Source organism: Magallana gigas, chromosome 8 (assembly GCF_963853765.1).
Source record: "Magallana gigas chromosome 8, xbMagGiga1.1, whole genome shotgun sequence".
NCBI lineage: Eukaryota > Metazoa > Mollusca > Bivalvia > Ostreida > Ostreidae > Magallana > Magallana gigas.
Window position 1 is genome coordinate 9,078,792 of NC_088860.1, and position 21,155 is coordinate 9,099,946.

Consider the following 21,155-nt stretch of genomic DNA (forward strand, 5'->3'; position numbering starts at 1 on the left):
TGATTCCAGTACTAAAATAAAAGATTAAATGATTGGATACTAAAGAGAGAATAAATAAATTAATATTTCTATTTAAGAAATAATGTATCATTTTTGGATGTCTATCGGGATATAGATACGGGTTGGTCACGTGATCAAATCCCATAAAGCCCGAAGGGCTTTATGGAAGATTTGATCACGTACCAACCCGTATCTATATCCCGATAGACATCCAAAAATGATACCTTATTTCTTATATTTACATTTGTTGCAAATTATGACACTAACAATGCTCCATACTTTCTCTTTTGTGATGACCTAGAAAGCCGCTTCGATTAAAATGACGTAACAAAAAATAGTGCAACAATAATGCAAGCATTTGATTATTGTGATAAATGGATATGACACTTCTTTTGAGGAGACAACACTTTTTTATCATTAAAAAGGGAAACAGAAAAGAAAATTCACTTGTACAATTGAAAAAAACGATTAAAGCTTGGCGGAATAGTACCACCTGTGTTGAAGTCTCAGAGCGGTCAGAAATTTAAAAACAAGCGATTGAAAGTTGAGTTAGAGTATACTTAGACATTTTCAGGGGGAAATCTATTGAGAATCAGATTCAAGAGCATAATGATTTCCTCCGACATTATAGCGGAAAGGGATTTTAACTTCGATGATCTTTTTACGGAACAAATCGGACAGATAACACAAGGAGTTAAATTTGACCGTGATCCGTGAATATATACTACACAAGAAAGGTCTGTGATATTGCGTTTGCAATTTTGACCGAGGCTTGTAATAAAATCAGAAATGAATTTTAACTGAGTTAACTCGTTTGGCAAATTACGATTGTAATTTTCAAGAACGTCTCGTTACGATGTCGAACCATAAACATTCTGTTTACATGCCTAACGTTATCTAACATGAATCATTTATCCCCACAATTAATGTTATATTTTATATGAGAATGAATGAATAAAACTTCGTATAACAAAATACAAATACGTTTATTTTTTATGCCTAAATTATGTTTTCATTACGATATCTAATAGGTGTGTTTCAGCACAAGTCGATTAGTTTGTGTACATAGAAAAAGTAGTGACCTATATTATTCATGCGCTACTTTGACCTCTTGACCCATAATGATGTTATGCAGAAATAACAGCGGATTGCTCAAACAGTGTTATATAAGGGAAAACATTTGCAAGTGTAAATATATCTTAATATCATATTTGTTTATACAAGTGTAATATATACCATGCAATAACACAGCGCGTTGCTGACATTTACTGTCATAAAATAAGATTCGATGACAAAACTCTGAAAATTATTGACTGACATTGTGAGTCAAGCATAATTTCCGCGGTTTTACAACAGGCTGATATTAGTCTCCTTTCGTACAAAATACATTATGATTATTAACGTATTCAATTATATAGTTAAGAAAAATGAAATCAAATTGAGAAATAATAATGCAATATTCTAGGAATAATTTTCATTAATATTAATCAATAAATATAACTTCTTAAAACATTAACATTAATTCATTTATTACTTTCGTAAAATATTGTCTCTATCTTATAGGGGAAAGCTCCATAGGTTTTACATCATAAATTGTTTATCAACTAAAACACAAAAATCTAAATACATATATTCCTAAACAATCATACACTGATGCGAAACATAAACATTTGTAGAAAGTTGTGTAAAATCAAACAAATTTCATTCTTATGCAGTTAGTATGTACATGTAGTTCAATATATTACATATGAAAGTATAATATATTGCGTGTAATCATTGTAAGAGAACAATTCTTCAGCATAGGTACTTGGGAATTTCGCAAATAATTATTGCACGCATATTTTACCTAGCAGGACAGTTTACAGCAGTAAAACAATGGAACATTTTGTTAAACATATCACAGTCTTACACATTTAACAATCGGCTAGTTACATGTAATGAACATCAGTGAAATCATTTACAGTATATTTCTTTTTGGCTTAAAATATAATTTTGTATCTTCTACAAATATGAGTTCTTGGGATGTTTTCAGTTTTGAAATATCAATATCCTTGGAGCTAATCATTTTAAAATTATCAAAATTTGCTATGCCATAAGAATCTGTACATATGGCAACAAATCCATTGGATGGTTTAGATGGAATGGTTGTTGTAAACAAAGGAACTCCATTCACACTGCCAACAGCTGTACAATTCTGAGAATGAAAGAGAAATTATATCAATGTTGTCGGCTAGTGACACATCCACGTTTTGACAATGGTTTAACTCGACGAATTTTATTCAATCAAAAACTCGCGCGCCATCCATATCGTCTTTGTTGTAATTTGGTAAAGTAAATATTGCCAATCTCGCAAATGCTTGTGTGCTTAATAGCCATGCATGTTTACAAAATATGATTATAATTACTTTTAAATTTCCAAAATGTATCTCCCTTATTAGCAATACATTGTGAAAAGTAGAAATGATCGCTAAGTAGGTCAACGATAAGTACCTGTATACACGACTCTAGTCTCTGGTTCTTTGATCGTGTCTTTTGAGTAAATGTATACCATAAGTATAAAAAGTAGGGAGACGGGAAAAAGATCATATTTATGCATAAAGTTTATACCAGTGGGTTATTGCTATAATTGTCCGTTTTAGATCATACAATACTATAAGTATATCTTTTGTATCTCAATTTTAATATCGCTGGACTAAATATATGATCCACAGAAGTTATACATCTATAGATACAAACTTATTTATATCCAGTACTTGGGTATCAATGTTTCTATATTTTATGCATTCAGAGATTTTTTAAAAATCTTTTTCCTCAGACTGAAAATGAATAAAACATCCCAATTAGAAAAGGCCTATAACGTATATAATTGAAAATTGTCGGTTTTTTTTTCGTTTAAAGACACGCACGTGTTTACACAGTACTACTTATTTCCCTCTCTTACCAGCAGTATACTTACTTTGACAGTGAGGCTTATATTATTCCAACCATTTGTTGATACATTAACTGATCCCTCTTTAATAACTTTTGTACGAGCTGTAACCAAACATTTTTAAAATCTAAATGCGAGTATTACAACACATGTACATTAAATGAATTAGAAAAAAAACAATAACAGACAAAGAGAGGTTAAAATTTAAATTATTTTGAAATAAAAAGGGCATTTAAATTAAACAAAAAATAAATACATTAGAAACAAAAATACATGACCACTTACACAAGTCATTAGCAAGAACACATTTCTGCTGATCTGGAGGTATAAAGAGAAAAATCCCCTTGGCTTCCCATGCATTGCATCCCCCTTGATCCACCCTGACAACAACAAATGTCCCTGAGCTTCCACTGACCTTTGGGATTTGTGTCTCGACAGTCACAGAAATATCAGTCCTACAAATAGACAGGTACTCATGTCAAAGAATGGGTAATTTAAAAAAAATACAAATTAAGGCCATATTTTATATCTTTCTTAATAGACATGCACAATAGAAGAATACTATTTCATTTACGTATAGATTAAGATCATGTTACAGATTTATCTCAGAGATTTTCTTTTTCAAAAAGTAATATAATTATAATCGGTGTAAAAATATATAGTAAGGATAATTTTATATGCATTAGCAAAATAGTTTTCAAAACGTTTCGGTATTGTTAGCTGAAGAAGTTTAACAAATACACATAACTTATATCAAATCAATATTGTTTTAAGCTTTCAATAATTTTACTGTGTAACTCAACTTATAACAGATTCTCAACTTGGTGTTTCTTCCGAATAAAAAAAATAACATCCTTGATATTTTTTCCTTAAAATTTTATCTCTCATTGTGGTTTCTTCTTTATCTCCTTATGGCCAAACGTACTAAAATGTACTCAATTCGAGAAAATTTTGATCAGTGATTCGGTTTAAGGTACCTCACTACACCTAGATTTATACATTTTAACATATGTACACTACGTCAGAAGATTGCGATTTATATGTTTTGTCATAATGTTTATATTGTTCGATTGGGGATGTATAACGTCAAAATTCAGTGGTTATATTATTGGGCTTCGTGATCATGAGTTCGAATCCGCCTTGAGCATTTGAGCATTTGTTCATGTTTACTGAATTAAATTTTCGAAAATGTAATTTTTCATCAAAAATTGCACGTTTTTGCCTATTGGATTGAAATACTTGTTATCCATTATGATATCTCTCTTAATCAAGTGATTTTCAGCTGATATGAGAAAATATTTCAGGGTGTAGTGAGCCACCTAAGAGGAAACTATACTTTACAACAGTGTTAAAGACAACAGGTATCAAACAGAGCTCATTTAAGTTGATGTACATGTAATCAGAAAGACTTAAAACACACAATAATGATCAAGGTCTGAAACTAACAAAACCTTTAGTGATCCTACAAGCAAAAACAGCATGTCTTTGTTAGAATAAGAAATGAAAGGTATGTCCCGTGTTTTGCATGTATCATTATACCAACAGAACACTGCACTGTCCTTTGTGCATAATAGTGAGATAATTTTTGTGCAAGTATGTTTCAGCAGTGAAATGTGATCATTGTTGGAGGAAAGACTCGTATGAATAAGAAAGAGCAGCTGCTACCACTACTGTAATGAAAAAACTCTGAGACTATCAAAAAACCCTGAGGAAACCCTGAGTGGCACTGAGAAAACCCTGAGAGACCCTGAGGTTGGCACTGAGGGTACTGAGGAAACCCTGAGAGACCCTGAGGTTAGCACTGAGGATACCGAGAAAACCCTGAGTGGCCCTGAGGTTAGCACTGAGGGTACTGGGGAAGCCCTGAGAGACCCTGAGGTCTGCACTGAGGGTACTGAGGAAACCCTGAGAGACCCTGAGGTCGGCACTGAGGAAACCCTGAGAGACCCTGAGGTCTGCACTGAGGGTACTGAGAAAACCCTGAGAGACCCTGAGGTCGGCACTTAATACGAAAAATTAAAAACTCCTTAATTATTTAACGATTGGCGTACTCTTAAATTTATTTTACTGCATATGATCAGACTTTCTCATTTAAACAGCATCTTTAATAAATTGTAAAGGGAAAATACAGAAACACAAAGGAAAAGTATGTATTCTGTACTTATTATATGTACATTGTATACTGGTTATACATATGACAAGCGAGAGGCCATATGTTTTACGTAATCTATTATTCATATTAAAAAAAAAACCGTTAACATTTAAAGTACTAGTATTCTTCCGAAATGAAATACAAGTCGCTCGTAAAATGTAATGTTTATAAAATAAATAATCATGTTCACTTTTATTCATTTAATTAATTATTTAAGTTGCCCTAACAAAAAATATTTGATTAATGAGCATTCGCAGAATCAGTTACCGGTATTTCTAATTTTAAACAAATGTAGATCTATTTTGCTTTATCATATAGCATATTCTTGCACAGTATGAAATATCAATAACATACTTGGACAATATATTTAAGCACTAGCTAGTATGGGCATTTAACCAAAGAATGATATATCCCATAAATAAAAATTCTTCTTGTGCACATATAGATCGGTAAACTTTTTTAATGCTTAGACAGTAAACAGTCTAGACGGACTCCCAAAACGGAGTCAACGGAAGTGAATTTCTGCAAGTATTTTGGACTCCGTTTTGGGAGTCTACGCATGCGCACTTATACAAAAAATGACGATTTTTGGATGAAAACATGGGGTCCACGAGAAATCATCTTGCAAAGTGCTGCATGTGTTGGCAGACTTCTAACATGTTTTAAAAGACCCAGGATATAATTTATTATCGATCGTATTTGCACGAAATAGGTGGTTATTTGCACTTAAGAAAGTTATTTATCTCCGAAGTTGGATGTTTGGACGATGCTTAAAAAGTGATATTTTTGTGTTTTTCATGGAATTTTATCGTTACTAAAAGGTAAATTGCATTAAATTGTACTTTCTTCGTATTGTGTTACAAATTAAAGTCACCAAACACACAAATTGATAAGTGCATAAACGAAAAGGGCCCCGACTACTAACAAAAACTGGCTGCTCTAGCGATGATTAAAAACGTCTTATTTGTTTTGAAAAAATAGAATTGGTAGTTTAAAAACCTAGAAAATTAAACATATTGTCGTTCTAGATACAATAACTCTTTAAATTAAACAGATAATTATTATCAAAACAATTATATAATCGCTCGCGGCGTTTCCAATGATATTTAACCATATTAAATGCAAAATTATTCAAAATAATTAAGTAATTAAGCCTCCAAATGATGTAAATGAGACTATATTTCAACAAACAATGAGAAATAATCATCTCCAAGCATTTAATTTATTTCTAAAAAGTTATAGCTATGCGCGATCGAAGATATGGGTGAATTTTTCATTTTAAGAATTAATCTTACGTAATACAAGTAAACAGTTATGAACATTTGATATAAATATGACAAATAAACATTCAGAAATGTTTTTGAAAGCTTAAAATAAATTTTGTCGTGTGTTTGGCCAATTTTAGAGACTTATTTAAAACTAAGGGGCATAACTCATACGTTGTTTACATTAGAAACGCCATTTTACTGCAATGCATGATGGAGCCAAAGACTCCGTTTTGGGAGTTAACTCCGTTTTGGGAGTCCCGTCTAGACTGGTAAAGTGGTGGAAGGTTATAAAACTCCATGCGCTCTCTCTCTCTCTCTCTCTCTCTCTCTCTCTCTCTCTCTCTCTCTCTCTCTCTCTCTCTCTCTCTCTCTCTCTCTCCGTAGGTAAGGAAAACGAAACAGAACATTACAATTAGAATTTTATTTACAAGCCCTGAGTTAAATATAAAATAAACCTATTTTGATCGCTATACATATTTGCTGTAAATCCCGATTTTGAGCGATCACTTTATAAATGATGTAGTCTATATTCAATAAAATTTACTATGTTTTGATTTCCATGCAGACCCGGATCAAACTCTTTTGTTTTATGGTGTAATTCTCCGCCGTTTGTAGCTGTTTATTTTGATGCTACAAGACAAATACACAGGTGGCCAATATTCACACCTCGCCGTGGTCGCTCTGTCGCGTGTATAGTCTGGGCCTTGTCTGTTAGTTCCGAGGTTTTTCTTGATCCCAGAAAACAAAAGAATGTGTTCTATACTTGTACACAAAGGAAACAGTACATCGTATATCGTACACGGTACGTTTTTATCATGGACTTCGAATCAGAAACAAGACAATCAATGATCAATAAAAGTTGAAGTGCACGATTTTAAACACTAGCGATATCACCGCATGCTACATGTAGTAGTATTAAAACATGTACAAAGTATTTATACATGAGAGAGAGAAGAGAAAAGAGAGAGAGAGAGAGAAAAAAAGAGAGAGAGAGAGAGTGTGTGTGTCGGAAGGTAGTATTTGGGCGGCGAATTATTTGGTCGATGACGGAGGAGGAAAGGGAGGGGGGGGGGGGGGGGGGTTGTGAGCCGAACTTGACTTGACATGAAGATATTTTACGATGTGTCTAATTTTTCTTAATTCAAAGTTACATTGTATTATTGTCACTTATTTAAATTGATGATACTATAGGAAACAAAAGCGAAATCAATCTTCTTCAGGTTTGTTTCCGTTTAAGGACATACACAATTAATTAGAGGAGTTTTTATATGCATGTATATAAGCATAAATTTTAATTCAACTTCTCAGTCTCTGTTGCGCATAATAAAATCCAAAAATAGATATCCGTGAATAACGTACTGATTAATACAAATTCTCTTGTGGAAAGGTTCAAAACAGCTGTAGCATATCGGTGAATTCTCAGGATCAGGTAATTTTTAACTCTTGTCGAAATTCATTTTGATTATAAAATACATGTAGTACAGTAACGGAAAACTATAACTTTGTGAAATTAACCTCGTCAAAAAGACCGTAACTAACAATAGATTGAACTTAAACCAGAAAGGATTGAAATAAAAAAGTATCTCTCTCTCTAAGAGAGAGAGAGAAAGAGAGAGAGAGAGAGAGAGAGAGAGAGAGAGAGAGAGGGAGAGAGAGAGAGAGAGAGAGGGGCGGGGGATAAATGGATTTTTTTGATGCATGATTTTAAACATTTGTCACATCACCGCATACTAGAAGTTCTAAACACATATAAAGTATCTGTAAAAGAGAGAGAGAGAGAGAGAGAGAGAGAGAGAGAGAGAGAGAGAGAGAGAGAGAGAGAGAGAGAGAGAGAGAGTTTGTTTCATGTTAAAATATAATAAAGATTTCTTAGTTTGAAAGAGAGAAAGAGTACGAAATCATTTGCTTATTGAAAGCGCCTTTTATTACATAAAGATGTTCATGTGTTAGATCATGCAAGTATTCACTGTTGCTTTTTAATTTCACATTTCATTTGAAGTTATGTTCTTGTCAATAAACAAAGGAAAACAATTTAGCGTTACAATTAAATTCATTAACTTGACCTTTAATTAAAATTATACAAGACAGGCAAACCTCGGAATTCCCCTTCCCTTTTCTCGGCATTTCCGGTAACATGAAATATCAAAATTCAATCGGGTGGAAAATATTTCTAATTCGAAAAGTTCAATATTTAAAAAAAAAAACTTCTGAATTTCAACTCGCATGGATCTTAAAAAATACACCAATGCCAAGTTTCATAATTGGTGCTGGATGTGTAGTAGAGAAAAGCTGTTTATCTTTTTCAATAAGAAATAGGGTGCACGTAACATCGTTTTGAAAGGGGGGAGGGCAAACTTATCCAAAAAATCTTCATAATATAGAGAATGAAACAACTTCTCAAAATCGTTAAAAAATTATATCTATACATGTCTCTATATATGGGAGGGGTGGCGTACATTTTCAAAATAGATATAATACTTTACATAAAAACTATACAATATAAAGTACGTGTAACCCATTCGCTTATTTACTTTTTGAAGCTAGATAATCCTAATTCAACAAACACATTTTAGCTAATAAACATCATTAAATTTGTGCATGTATCTTAATTAGATGTAACTAAATACATGTAAATGAAATTTAATACATCTTATTTTAAAAAAGTGAAATAGTTCAAACATCGTCCCGGGTACCTGGTACAATACATTTAACAACCTGTTGTGTTAAAACTTTGATATTGTTTGCTATACTTTATAGTTTTTCTTTCACAATGATTAATTACATATTGATATACATAACTGACATTTTAGTTGAATCAATCCGCGACAATTTCACACCTGTTATATATTTCCAATATTGCCTCGGGCACCTGCTCATTACATGCAGCGAACTCGCGTGTGTATATCTTGTATATTCTGTGTTAGTTCCAGAGTTTTTCTGATCATGGGCAAACAAAAGAATTGACAACTGATATACACAAAGGAAGTTTAAGTAGAAAGTTATATGCAGTGTTTAAGAAAAACAGTACAGGGGAAGTTCTATTTTAATCAGATGTCAATTTGAAATAAATGTAATATTTAAATTAGATATTATTTTTTACGCATGCTTATTGTAAAAGAAAAAAATCTTTGTTGTAGTTTGAACAAAAGATTAAGCACTTTGTTTGAAAATAAAACGTTATTAATAATCAGACAATATGATACGGTTCATACGCGAACATGATTTCTTTTTCTGACTTAAAGCTCAGAGTTGTTAAAAAGAAATTTCGACAAAATCAAAATAGTCATTATAAAAATTAATTTTATTAGCTTGTATCATTTTATTTTAGTCGCATAATTTATATCGTTTTTCTATTACAAATGACCTCAGGGTCTCTCAGGGTTCCCTCAGTACCCTCAGTGCCGACCTCAGGGTCTCTCAGGGCTTCCTCAGTATCCTCAGTGCAAACCTCAGGGTCTCTCAGGGCTTCCTCAGTACCCTCAGTGCAAACCTCAGGGTCTCTCAGGGTTTCCTCAGTACCCTCAGTGCCAACCTCAGGGTCTCTCAGGGCTTCCTCAGTACCCTCAGTGCAAACCTCAGGGTCTCTCTGGGTTTCCTCAGTACCCTCAGTGCAAACCTCAGGGTCTCTCAGGGTTTCCTCAGTACCCTCAGTGCCAACCTCAGGGTCTCTCAGGGTTTCCTCAGTACCCTCAGTGCCAACCTCAGGGTCTCTCAGGGTTTTCTCAGTGCCACTAAGGGTTTCCTCAGGGTTTTTTGATACTCTCAGGGTTTTTTCATTACAGTAGTGTACATACCAAGAAAAGTTTCCTATGAGATCAATTGGGAAGACTAGATTCAATATACACCAGTATATAGGTGGGTAGGTAACGACTTGGGTCAGCACCATTCCATGACTAGGATCCTCAGATTTCCTGGTTTCAAACACACCTACTTGTTGAGCAAAGAGTGAAGGCTCAACATTTTCTGGGTACCCTGTGTGTACAGAAAGACATGACTCAAATGATTTCCTTGAAATGACGATGCAAGAATAGACAGAATGACATCTGAATTATCGTAAGTAGATAAGTACAGTTTTAAGGAGAAGAGTGCAATGTGTGTGCACTAGTAAAGCAATTCACAGAGAATTGTCTAAAAAGATATTTACATGTAGTGAAAACAAAGAACAAGATTAAGCTATCCTATTTTCCCTTTTAATATTGATAGATTTAATCCGAAGAGAAGAGGAAGAAAGTTATGAAAGTCAGTTGTAAGGCAACTGAAAGACAGACTATTTGACATGGTCACGGTAAGTGACAAGAATATAAAATCCAAGAGCAGAAAAAAACATTAGAAAATGATGCACAGACAGATTTGTATTTTTCACAACTTAACAAAATTCCCTTAACATACGAAAAATTGCGTTTAAAATTTACCATTTGTGTTATATCTTATTCATAACATTTTTCTATTGTTTGGATGATCATGAAAGAAATATTAGGTTTAAACAAGCCAACAACGTGTATGCCAGTAAGTACGCCTTAGTTTATTGTTACCTCTTATTGGCATATTGAGATAGTTTAGGTGTTTTGAATGAAAATATACCAATGTATTTGCGAGTATTTGTTAAACTCCTTCAAATAAAGTTACCATGACAATGATCAATTACCAGGTATGTTTCGCCTATAATATTCACAGACTTATTTGCTTTCTCTGCTTGACACCAAGAAATAGGACTATTCAAAACAGTCTGCGTTTAAATTTTGTTTTCTGGAGGGGTCTGACGATTTCATAATTTCATATGCACGTGTCTGTTGTGCAAAGTTGTTTCGTTCAGAAAAATAAGGATATCCTGTTCAGAAAAGTTATTGAATCATGATGTAAAAACAGATATCAGCATCCTTGAAATTTGGAACATTTCTTATCATGCAAAAGATAATTGTTACCTTTATTTAAAGTGTTGATAAGTTGATAATTAATATGCATCTATTACAATTACAATAAATTCTGTGAAATGAAATAAACAGTGCAAACCATCAAAGTTTTCACTATATGGCAGTGTGAATGGCTTTACATCTGGAGAGTTTGGGTATTGTCCTTTTTGTCCTGTTGACAATGTTGTAATGGTGATCACTTCATCATCACTAACAGGAATATTGATCTGTCCATTGTTTACCTAGATATTAAGGCATATGAATATTTATTGATAACATTCCAAAGATTTTGTATCAACAGAGTCTCAAGATAACAAGAAACAAGAATTTATCATATTTGCAAGAAACTTCAAAGCCTTAACAAAGGGTTAAACACAGAATGAAGCTCTGGTTATTCAGTAAGCTAAAAAACTAAAGGTGACTGAAATGTTACTGAAGATGATTGGTTAAAACAACTCCTTCATTCAGTAACCTGTTCAGTCCTTTTAGTTTGTATTCTATTGACTGAATGGCAGAGAGTATCCTGTAAAGATTTTCTTCTTCATGTTCAATCACTCTAGGATGAAAATTTTTTTTTTTTACATTTTAATCTTTCATCAGAAAATGTTTGAAATACATGCAATTTTGACACACCATTTAAACATAATTAAGCAAACACCACATCTCTTTACGACAGTTTTGTGAAGAAATGATTATGGGTTTCCATCAGGACTTTGGACCCCTAATGAATAAATTAAATATACCTTGACTTGTCCAAAAGATCTGAAGAAGTCAGACTGGGAAGTATTCTGTCCAAAATGGAGGCTACTCTTCCACACATATACGCTTGAAATACTTGCCTGCAATAATTATTTTGATCACATACAGAATAATTGCAGTATTGTTCTTTATAGCATAGTTGAATGATTACAAAATAGGCCAATGAAGACCTTTTTTAAGGACATATGCGACCTTCTTCAGTTTTAGGTAACTTTCTTTGATAAATTATTTCTTTTTTATTTTGCATTCAAACCTGATAATGCCAAAAATTCAGGGTGCATTAAATAGCTATTTTTGGAGTTAGAATATTTTGAATTTTTCTTTCAATAGCATGCAAAATACAATTATCTGCTTAATAATAAAGTCATAGTATATATTTTCAATTTGAATTAGTGTATAACCAAATAGAAAAATGAAAAGTTGATTTTTGAATTACGTAGTGAAAATCTTAAATAGATCTAGTATGATAGATTTGATCACGCCCGACCTAAATTACCTCATGATATTCAAAGAATGATTCCTTATTCCTTATATTTATTTAATTTTATGCCATTGTACGATTAAATATTTAAATATAAGTAAGTAAACACCGCTGGCGCCCCAATTATACGTCCTTTGAAATTATGGATTTTATAGTACAAAATCGATACGTAGTCTTATCACAGGCAAAGACAATGGAAAATGTAAATATTTTTACTTACATAGCTGCCTTTAAGTTGTATAGTGACATCTTGTGGTTTGACAGAATATGGCGGGAGTGTAGTGCGAATACAAATAGAATGGTCATGACTCTGAAACAACATTTTATATTAAATATATGTACAAGAGACATAATTTTGCATCGTTATAAATATAATTTGTTTTCTCAAATAATTTCAAAATTACAGAAGTTGAAAATCCCATTGATATCAAAACGGTACATTTGTTTTATTAACTGTGTGCTGAAAGTAACTGTGTAATGCAGTAATTTCTTATCAATACATTATAAGATGTGCTTTTCCCTTAAAATTTGATATTCCAAAAAGATGTTTTGTTATAATAGTTTAACATTTTTTAAGTTGAGCAAGTAATATGAGGCTTATTAGAATAACAAATTAGTATAACAATTGATTAAAATTCTAAATCCTTTATTTTGTCTTGAAACTCAATGAAGTTGGACAGTAAATAAACTCAGAATTTGTTGTTATTATTTTGATATCTTACCATTGTTTCTATAATAATAGTGAAATCCTTGCTGTTGGGGCTGGTTAGAGACACCATGCTTCCCCCCTGGTGTAACTTACTGACTCCGTGATCATGGGACAGGTACTTCCATCCAGGTTTGGTGAACTGTGAGGTATGGGCTGACAAACATGTATCAGAAGGGGAATTTTAGGCAGCACATAAATTCAGGTGTATTATGTCTTTCAATTTTACATTTTTATATGATTTCTACAACAATTCAACAATTAGAAATTACACAAACCTGGATGACATAGTACACTTAGAATGTCATGAAAAAAAGAGTATTCTCTATTAACCTTGGGTGAATTTGAAATCTAGAATACTTTAACATTTGTGGCAATTGTAATAGGCTACAATCCAGATAAATGATATCATGAGGTAAAAATATACATATACTTCTTATGTGTTATACAGTAATTCTCAAAATAAAACATCGAGCCTTCCTTCACGACTTAGAAATATAACTGATGAAGTAAAATCCTATATGTTTGATCTAAATTGATATAGCACATTTAAAATTTGTCTCTCTTGTATTCAGCGTTATGTTTTGGTCTTAGCACTTCTATACATCTGTGATCCAGATAGGACTCTCAACGACATAGTGTCCACTCCATAGAGTCTTTGCAGTCATCAGTCCATTCCGAGGATACAAAGGAAATTCGTAATAACTGGCAATCAGATTTCATTAGATGGTGCTAAAATGTGTGGAACACAGTATAAGGCTTAAACCTATATGCATTGATTGACTTGTTACAGTGAATGTTTTATGTTGCTTCTTTGGCATATTGTGTGTCGAGTCTCTCTAAAACGTTTTTAATTGAAACAAAGATCACCTACAATGATGCAAACTTGATGGGAAACCATAAATAACTGTATAATATGTTGATTTTTTAACAAGGTGGAAAATATTTCAACTGTAGAAAATTATGTACATATTTTTTTCGATAAGCTTGAAAATAAACAAGCAGTTCAGTATTGAATTTATATGGGAATAAAAGGTGTAAAATTCCAACCATTCATTTTTTAAAACTTTGGTATGCTAAATTATAAATGTTTGTTAAGTTATTTTTATAGGTTGATTATTATATTGGTTTTTTTTGGGGGGGGGGGGTGGGGGTGGGGGGGGGGTTACTGTAATTGCTATTGGATGTTTAACGAAATTCTTAAATGGACACATTCAGTCGGTGAGATCAATTATCATTATCTGTTTGAAAAACTGCCAGATAAAACTCGTGTTAAAGTGCCAAAGGATGTTTTAGTCAACACTACATCTATTTGTTATACACGTGAGGGAAGTTCCGATGGAGCAAAAAAAAAAAAAAAACAAACAAAAAAACCCAAACAAAACATTTCAATTTCTCTGAGCAGGAAAACAGTTGGAAAATTTAAGAGACATGACAAACTAAAACGTTAACATACCAAAGACAAAGTTATATATCAAAAGAATCTAAATTAACTAGTTTTGTTTTGTTATAATAACTGCAAATGCAATAAGGATGGAAACATTTAGCAAAGGGATGTTATACTGACATAGTCTTGTCATAACATATATGCTTCCATCAAAACATGGGGAAGAGGAACCTCCATTGAGGACTACTGAGTGAAAGTTGACAACAAAGGATGTGGCAATAGAACTAGGAGTGTACACAGATAGCTCCTTTACAGCACAGTTCCAGTCTACGGACGTGTCCATTAGGGTCGAACTGATGATTTTAAAGTACAACGGGGTAGTATACATGAAATTTCAGTCAGACAGGTTAATTGACAAACAGTCAAAACAAAAGTAAACATACAAACAGACAGACAAAACATATTTTTTATGTCATAATAGTGTTTGTTCATAAGGCGCAAATGGTGTTTTCTAGATCTGAGACACTTGGATACAACATCAAACTAAAGATCAAGAATCTTGAGTTTTGGGAGACTAATCCGGTAAGTTCTCTATATTTTCTTTAATGACTAGTTGTAAGAATGTAATCTTTTGAACTTCTAAGTATCTCTTTACATGTATCTCTTATTATATTGTAGAGCTTTTACAACATGTAAAAAAAGCTACACGAAACCCTCTCCAGTTTCTGTCAGGGTACAAAAAATGTTTCTCACAAATATGACATCAGATGTGCTCACACAGCGTAAGTACGATATAGCTACATGCAACATTTTTGAAAGGCGTTAGAAGATGTTTTATGGAAGAAAACATATCTTTTATTATTAGCAGAATTTTACAAGCGTCTCGAGTGTACAATATTTATATACGTATGCCTTATCATTGTTTAGTTGATGTACTTTTGAAACTGTTCAGGGTGTGCGCAGATTATTGTGGATTTGCATATATCGGTGGAGCCTGCACTGCCAATGCATGTTCTGTCGACGCTGAACGTGCTTTAACCGGCTACAAGGCCCTTACACATGAAATTGGACATAAGTAAGAACTAGTTTATCCCTTTATGATAATAAACCTTTAAACTGCGACTTTTACTTTGTGCAGACGATGTTTTTGGAATTTTTAAAATTTATTTTTGTATTAGCTTGGGAATGAACCATAACGCGGGCAGGTGTTACGGAAGTGACGTAGGTATCATGGGAGGATACGGCGCAGGATGGAGTTCATGTAGCGTCAACGATCTTCATAACTTTCTTCAGTGGGTATTTCTAGAAATAGATAGAAAGTAAATATAAACAGAGCTATGATACTACAAAACGAGCGTATCCTATGATATTGTGTGTACAAACAATTATATCATTGTTATTTCAATTCATGTAACGTAACGAACCTAACCCTTCATCTAACATTTATTAAACATATCCTTTACGGTAACCCTACATTTATAATGTCAATTTTTTAAACGCCAACTGCAGCTCTCATATTCCTTACGAAGAATTTAACACACTGCTGGAATACAGGGGTTCATAAAAAAGTCTCTGATTGATCATTTTTTGATCGCGATTGATAGTGTGATAGTGTGATTGATTAATTGATTAAACATGTATGCAATATGGACGTTTCCGTTTACCATGTTGTCTGAAAGTCACTTTGCGCCTGCATCATCGTCTAATGCATGCCATTTTGAACACAAACTTCAATTCGATAACTGATAAAATAAAAATATTTTATGTGTATACATAAAATTATATATTTATTAAATGAGGAAAATCATTTTTCTTTGATACAGACTTGAGAAAGCACAATGTGTGTTCAGAGAAGCTGAAGCTTTATCTGAGCTGAGCTCATCTTAGATTGGTAAATAACTAATTTATCTATTCTTAACTAGTATATCATAAAGCATCATGGTCCTAAAGTCAAATGACTGATACTGACATTTTCCAATGTATATGTCTGTGATAATTTTGTTATATACCTGTCAGTCCAATAACTGCCAAAGACGTACTGTTGGGGCGCATTCGGGGTTTGCGTAAACAATAATCTAATATTTAATCGTACAATTACTGAACGTTTCATTCATAATTTACATTTTTCAGTGTCTTTGTCTGTGATAACACTACAAATCGATTTTGTATTCACAGTTCAGTATATTCAAATGACGAATCGTTGGCACGCAAACAGGGTTTCCAAAATTAAGAGACATCACATTAATATGTCAATATTCTTATATTTAATCGTACAGTTGCTGCTAAATATTATATTAATATAAGTAATAAGGGATCATTCTCTAACTATTATGAGGTGATCTATCATAAAGTCCTTCGGGCTTTATTGGTTTGATCAAGCTCAGACCGAAATTATCACCTCATAATACTCATAGAATGATTCCCTACTGTCTAATCAATACCAGAATAATCAGTTTATTTTTTTTAAGTAACATTTTGTATTATTACGAATATGATTTTATTTATCATTTTCTCAAGAAACCTACAACAACATTTAAAACTTGATATGTAAATAATCAACTTTTTGTAAATATTAGGTCAGGAATACAGTCTAGATGACATCTGTGAGAATAGATACGGTCCAATTTTCGTTTTTAGAAAGTTTGAGTATTACTCAGTAAGTCTTAACAAACAAACTCTTCATCCTTAACGCAGTTAAGAGGACTAAACGGTCGTTGGCAATTTCACACTATACACTTCTTTTTAAAAAGGCTCTAAATTGTCTACAGATTTAGGGCAAAACACTAATTTTAAAGCCAAAAAAAGAAGATTTTTCAAGAGGTAGATCTGATGATTAATTCATTGACCATCCGCCTTTACTAATAATTGCAGATTGATTAATTAAGAAACATATAGAATATGAAACATAGAATTTGTATACGTCCATTTTTGGTAGCACTGCGAGGCTTACAGTTGTGTGAATCTTACGGAGGGAGCCCTATACGGCCAGATGTTTAATCATGAATGGCAGGACATACCCGGCTCCTACTGTGGCGAAGGAAAAGTGTGTTGAGTCAGAGCATTCACTTGTAAAAATGATAGTTTGATTTATTTTATGTTTTCGTCTAATAGATGAAAACATATTTTTTAGGACGGAGATGATCTCAGTTACTCTTTTTTATTTGATTTTCAAAGAAAAAATTTGGAACATCCTTTCATACCTCGTGAGATTGTTTAATTTCATTGCTTAGAATTATGTATTGGTTAAACATCGGTGGTTTTTCATAGATTTGCTTTAAACAAACTTGTACCACGTTTGCGGATGCCAGACAAACCCCTAAAATCATCAGACCAGGAGGGTGGGGTCCTTGGATGGCGTGGCAGTCCTTCTCCAGAACATGTGGAGTTGGGGTAACATACAGACGCCGAAGATGCAACAATCCAAGGTGATATCTTGACTCATTTGTATGCACCTTTATTATCAAATATTTGCTGAATAGTATTAAAACATATAAAAACCTCAGACTAGCTTTAGATCAACTGTTTATTAAATTCAGTAAAGCGTAGCATTGGACTTTGATATATATGAACTGTAAAGAAGATTTTCAACTTCATGAAGTTTCAAGTTTAATTTAACTGCATAGTCTAAAAACATCGGTTATACCAATGTAAATGCATCATTATCTAACATTGACAGCCCAATAAACCACCCAGGCTGTGAAGGAGGGGAGAGCAATGCAAATGAAGCCAAGATTTGTAATTCTGAGGTTAGTGTCAGATTTCCAGCTGCCACTGTAATGCATAGAGAAAACAATAAAGAAAACCAAAGAGACACAATTTACTAATACTGTTTTGATTTGAATTATTTCTGTTCTAGCCGTGTTCAGATGATAGTCCAAAACAGGTAGATCTGATGAAACAGAGAGCTTCAGAAACTTGTCTAACTATGCTTGAAAATAAACTGTTGAATTCGTCAAAGTATAATTCAACGGGTGATAGATACGGTCATGATTGCGAGAAATAACCACGCATGCTTAACATTATGCTTTATTAGTATTTACTCATTATTTCTTTTTGTAATATAAAAATATGTCGTATAAACTCCAATTTTTTCCATGTTTTTAAACGGTATTAAATAATTCAGAATGAGTAATGTATATACTCTGTCCCGAGTTTTTGCTTCCACCACTTTTTGCTTGATATTTCAATAAAAGTAAATTCCTTTGTGCTCAAACCACGTTCATCCACTAATATGAAAAATGTCCAGATTATCTGTTTTAAAACGCCCCCTCTACCGCTTCAGGTTTCAATACACATCCCAAAATTGAAAGTCTACGGAGATATTGCATTGCATCAGCCATTAATAACCCTCGATGTTAACGTTAAAAAATTGCGCGATGTATTCCGAGTGTATTCCGAACGGAAAAAAGATGTAAACATTTCCCATTACAAATCTCCGTAAGAAAATTGTTTTCGTTCCTTTGAAATTTTATGAGTGAAAAGGGATACCTGTTCAATGAAGATATCTTGGATATATTCCCTTTCATCGATTTTTTTTAGATGGTATGGTAGTTTTGAACAAAGGTATTTCATTAACCCTGTCAACAGCTGTAATGTTATAAGATCGAAGGAATATTTTTATCATGTATCTTCTTTCAATGAGTAAACTATCTAAGACGATAACCTACTCTTACACTTTTTGTCCGCCAACTTGCTGAATTTTTCTGTTCTGTCAATACTTCGTGCGCTTTTACGGCATGTAATGGAATGTGAAAAATAATGAGGGACAGACCGGATTCGAAACCGTATCCCTGAAACATAACAACTGAGCTATATGGCGCTGTATTTGACTTGGTTGTACCGTCACGTGTCTCCCCAGTTAAATGACTTTTAACCTGGAAGATCACCCAGGCCTCTCTACCCTGGCAGGAAGTATCCTGTCAGTTTCAGGGATTGATCACCGTATCCAATGTAACAGGATGGTAGAAATGATAGGCTTTTCAACACGTTGGTAATGGAACTATCACCCATGCAATTACACAAATGCTTACGTACTTCTCCATCCATATAAACAGCGCCATTTTTTAAAAACATTTTCTTTTCTGTCAAAAATTAGAGAGATTTTTTTCCCTTGTTGGGGATTAATATTGAATGTTTTAGAAATTGAGAAAAGTCTTCGCGGATACATTCATTAGCTTTTGTATGTAATTGTCCTGATATAGAGTCTTTATATGTTAGATCAAATTTTAGAAGTTAAAGCGTGTTAGGTGCATTCGATTCTTACCCATTTGCTGATATGCAATGTTCCCCTTTAGGTTTCAGATAAAAAATGGAGTTGATGAATATAGAATGATTCATCATTTATCTTCTCCTACAAACAACTCAGTTACCGATGGCATTCGACGCGAGGAATCATTTGTTCAATAGTCTTCGGTTGGATATGCCATTAATCTTTGCTTATTGTTGCAAAACGAATATGAAATCTGCTTTTTAGAAAATCAACTTAAATTATTCTCTATTCAAATGCGTTTGTTTAATTGAAAGAAAAAGTATTATGTGGATATATGTCTTCAATTAGGTCTAAGTTCTTCATGTATGATTTTTGTGCGTTTTTGACGGCGCTAGAGAAGATAGGGCAAAAGAAACTGGTGTATACTGCATTGCTTATGTATTTGACGATTTTGTTATTATCCAAATCTGTCCCTTTACATGCGGTAGAGAGTTTAAGGCATTTTTATCAACGTGTGTTGACATAAGCGTTCCAATATCCCTGGAGAAAATGTGTGGTTCTCTTCAGACTATAACTTATTTAGGTTATGAGCTGGATTCGTGCAAAACGGAGTCTTAGTTGCTTTATAACAAAATAGTAAAGTGCGTCAATGAAATAAAGTTTGCAAGGACAAAAAAGGGCTCAATTGACACTTAAACAAATACAGTCGCTCATAAGTTCGCTCATTTTTGCATGTGATGTTATTTTGCTACACATGGCATTCCTTAGGAGATCAATAGACCTTACCATTGGTATAAGTAACTAAAAGCTGTTTTCACAACAAGCATGACAAAAGAGGTCAAAGAGGATTTGAAAGTTTGGGAATAGAACCCTCATCCAAGCATCCTTAAGGATGTGATGGATGAGGGTCATTTTCCGAATTAGCCGTAATGCTATGAGGGTTTAAATGGAATATCGTGTGACACTAGTCCACGTGTACCTTGTTTAAAGAAATCAAAATAAAAGCTATTTATACCACTATTGAATACTGTTCACCCAGGGTATATAAGGCCTTACCTGGCCACACTTCGAGTTGTTTTAGAGCCAACTTAATAATTATATTATTGGGTTCATGTTCTTAAATTTGTATAGTGGTGGGATTTTTAGGATAATTGTTTCTGCATCAATGCATCAAAAGAAATAAATGGGAGGATATTTAAACCCTCGTAGCCTTACGGCTAATTCGGAAAATGACCCTCATCCATCACATCCTTAAGGATGCTTGGATGAAGGTTCCATGTTCCCTCATTGAGCATCCAGGCTTTACTCTGGTTTAAATGGAATCTTTAAAGCAATAAAGTCATATTGCTTTATT

At 33.2% G+C, this 21,155-nt stretch overlaps 3 protein-coding genes across 5 annotated transcripts in view; 2 read left to right on the forward strand and 1 right to left on the reverse strand.

Annotated features, from left to right (window-relative positions):
* Nucleotides 1-1,212: 1,212 nt before the first annotated feature.
* On the reverse strand, nt 1,213-13,357 carry LOC117689624 (galactocerebrosidase-like). The gene is made up of 8 exons (XM_066070237.1): nt 13,222-13,357; nt 12,720-12,809; nt 12,003-12,098; nt 11,360-11,501; nt 10,144-10,321; nt 3,215-3,384; nt 2,957-3,033; nt 1,213-2,194 (listed from the first exon to the last, which is right to left on the reverse strand). The coding sequence occupies exons 1-8, from the start codon at nt 13,276-13,278 to the stop codon at nt 1,958-1,960; spliced, it is 1,047 nt and encodes a 348-aa protein (XP_065926309.1). The 5' UTR covers nt 13,279-13,357; the 3' UTR covers nt 1,213-1,957.
* Nucleotides 13,358-14,374: 1,017 nt separating this feature from the next.
* The window catches only part of LOC105328619 (A disintegrin and metalloproteinase with thrombospondin motifs 15-like), a 141,526-nt gene continuing 134,745 nt past the window's right edge, over nt 14,375-21,155 (forward strand). For all 3 annotated transcript variants that reach the window (XM_066070243.1, XM_066070240.1, XM_066070242.1), the window contains exons 1-5: nt 14,375-14,969; nt 15,108-15,174; nt 15,271-15,374; nt 15,545-15,667; nt 15,771-15,884. In XM_066070243.1, coding sequence (XP_065926315.1) covers nt 15,778-15,884 — 107 coding nt within the window. In that variant the 5' untranslated portion in view covers nt 14,375-14,969; nt 15,108-15,174; nt 15,271-15,374; nt 15,545-15,667; nt 15,771-15,777. The remainder of the gene's footprint in view (nt 14,970-15,107; nt 15,175-15,270; nt 15,375-15,544; nt 15,668-15,770; nt 15,885-21,155) is intronic.
* On the forward strand, nt 17,174-18,595 carry LOC105340226 (A disintegrin and metalloproteinase with thrombospondin motifs 1-like). The gene is made up of 5 exons (XM_066068854.1): nt 17,174-17,248; nt 17,528-17,635; nt 17,860-18,017; nt 18,269-18,338; nt 18,449-18,595. Exons 2-5 carry the CDS (start codon nt 17,582-17,584, stop codon nt 18,593-18,595), a joined length of 429 nt encoding a protein of 142 aa, XP_065924926.1. The 5' UTR covers nt 17,174-17,248; nt 17,528-17,581.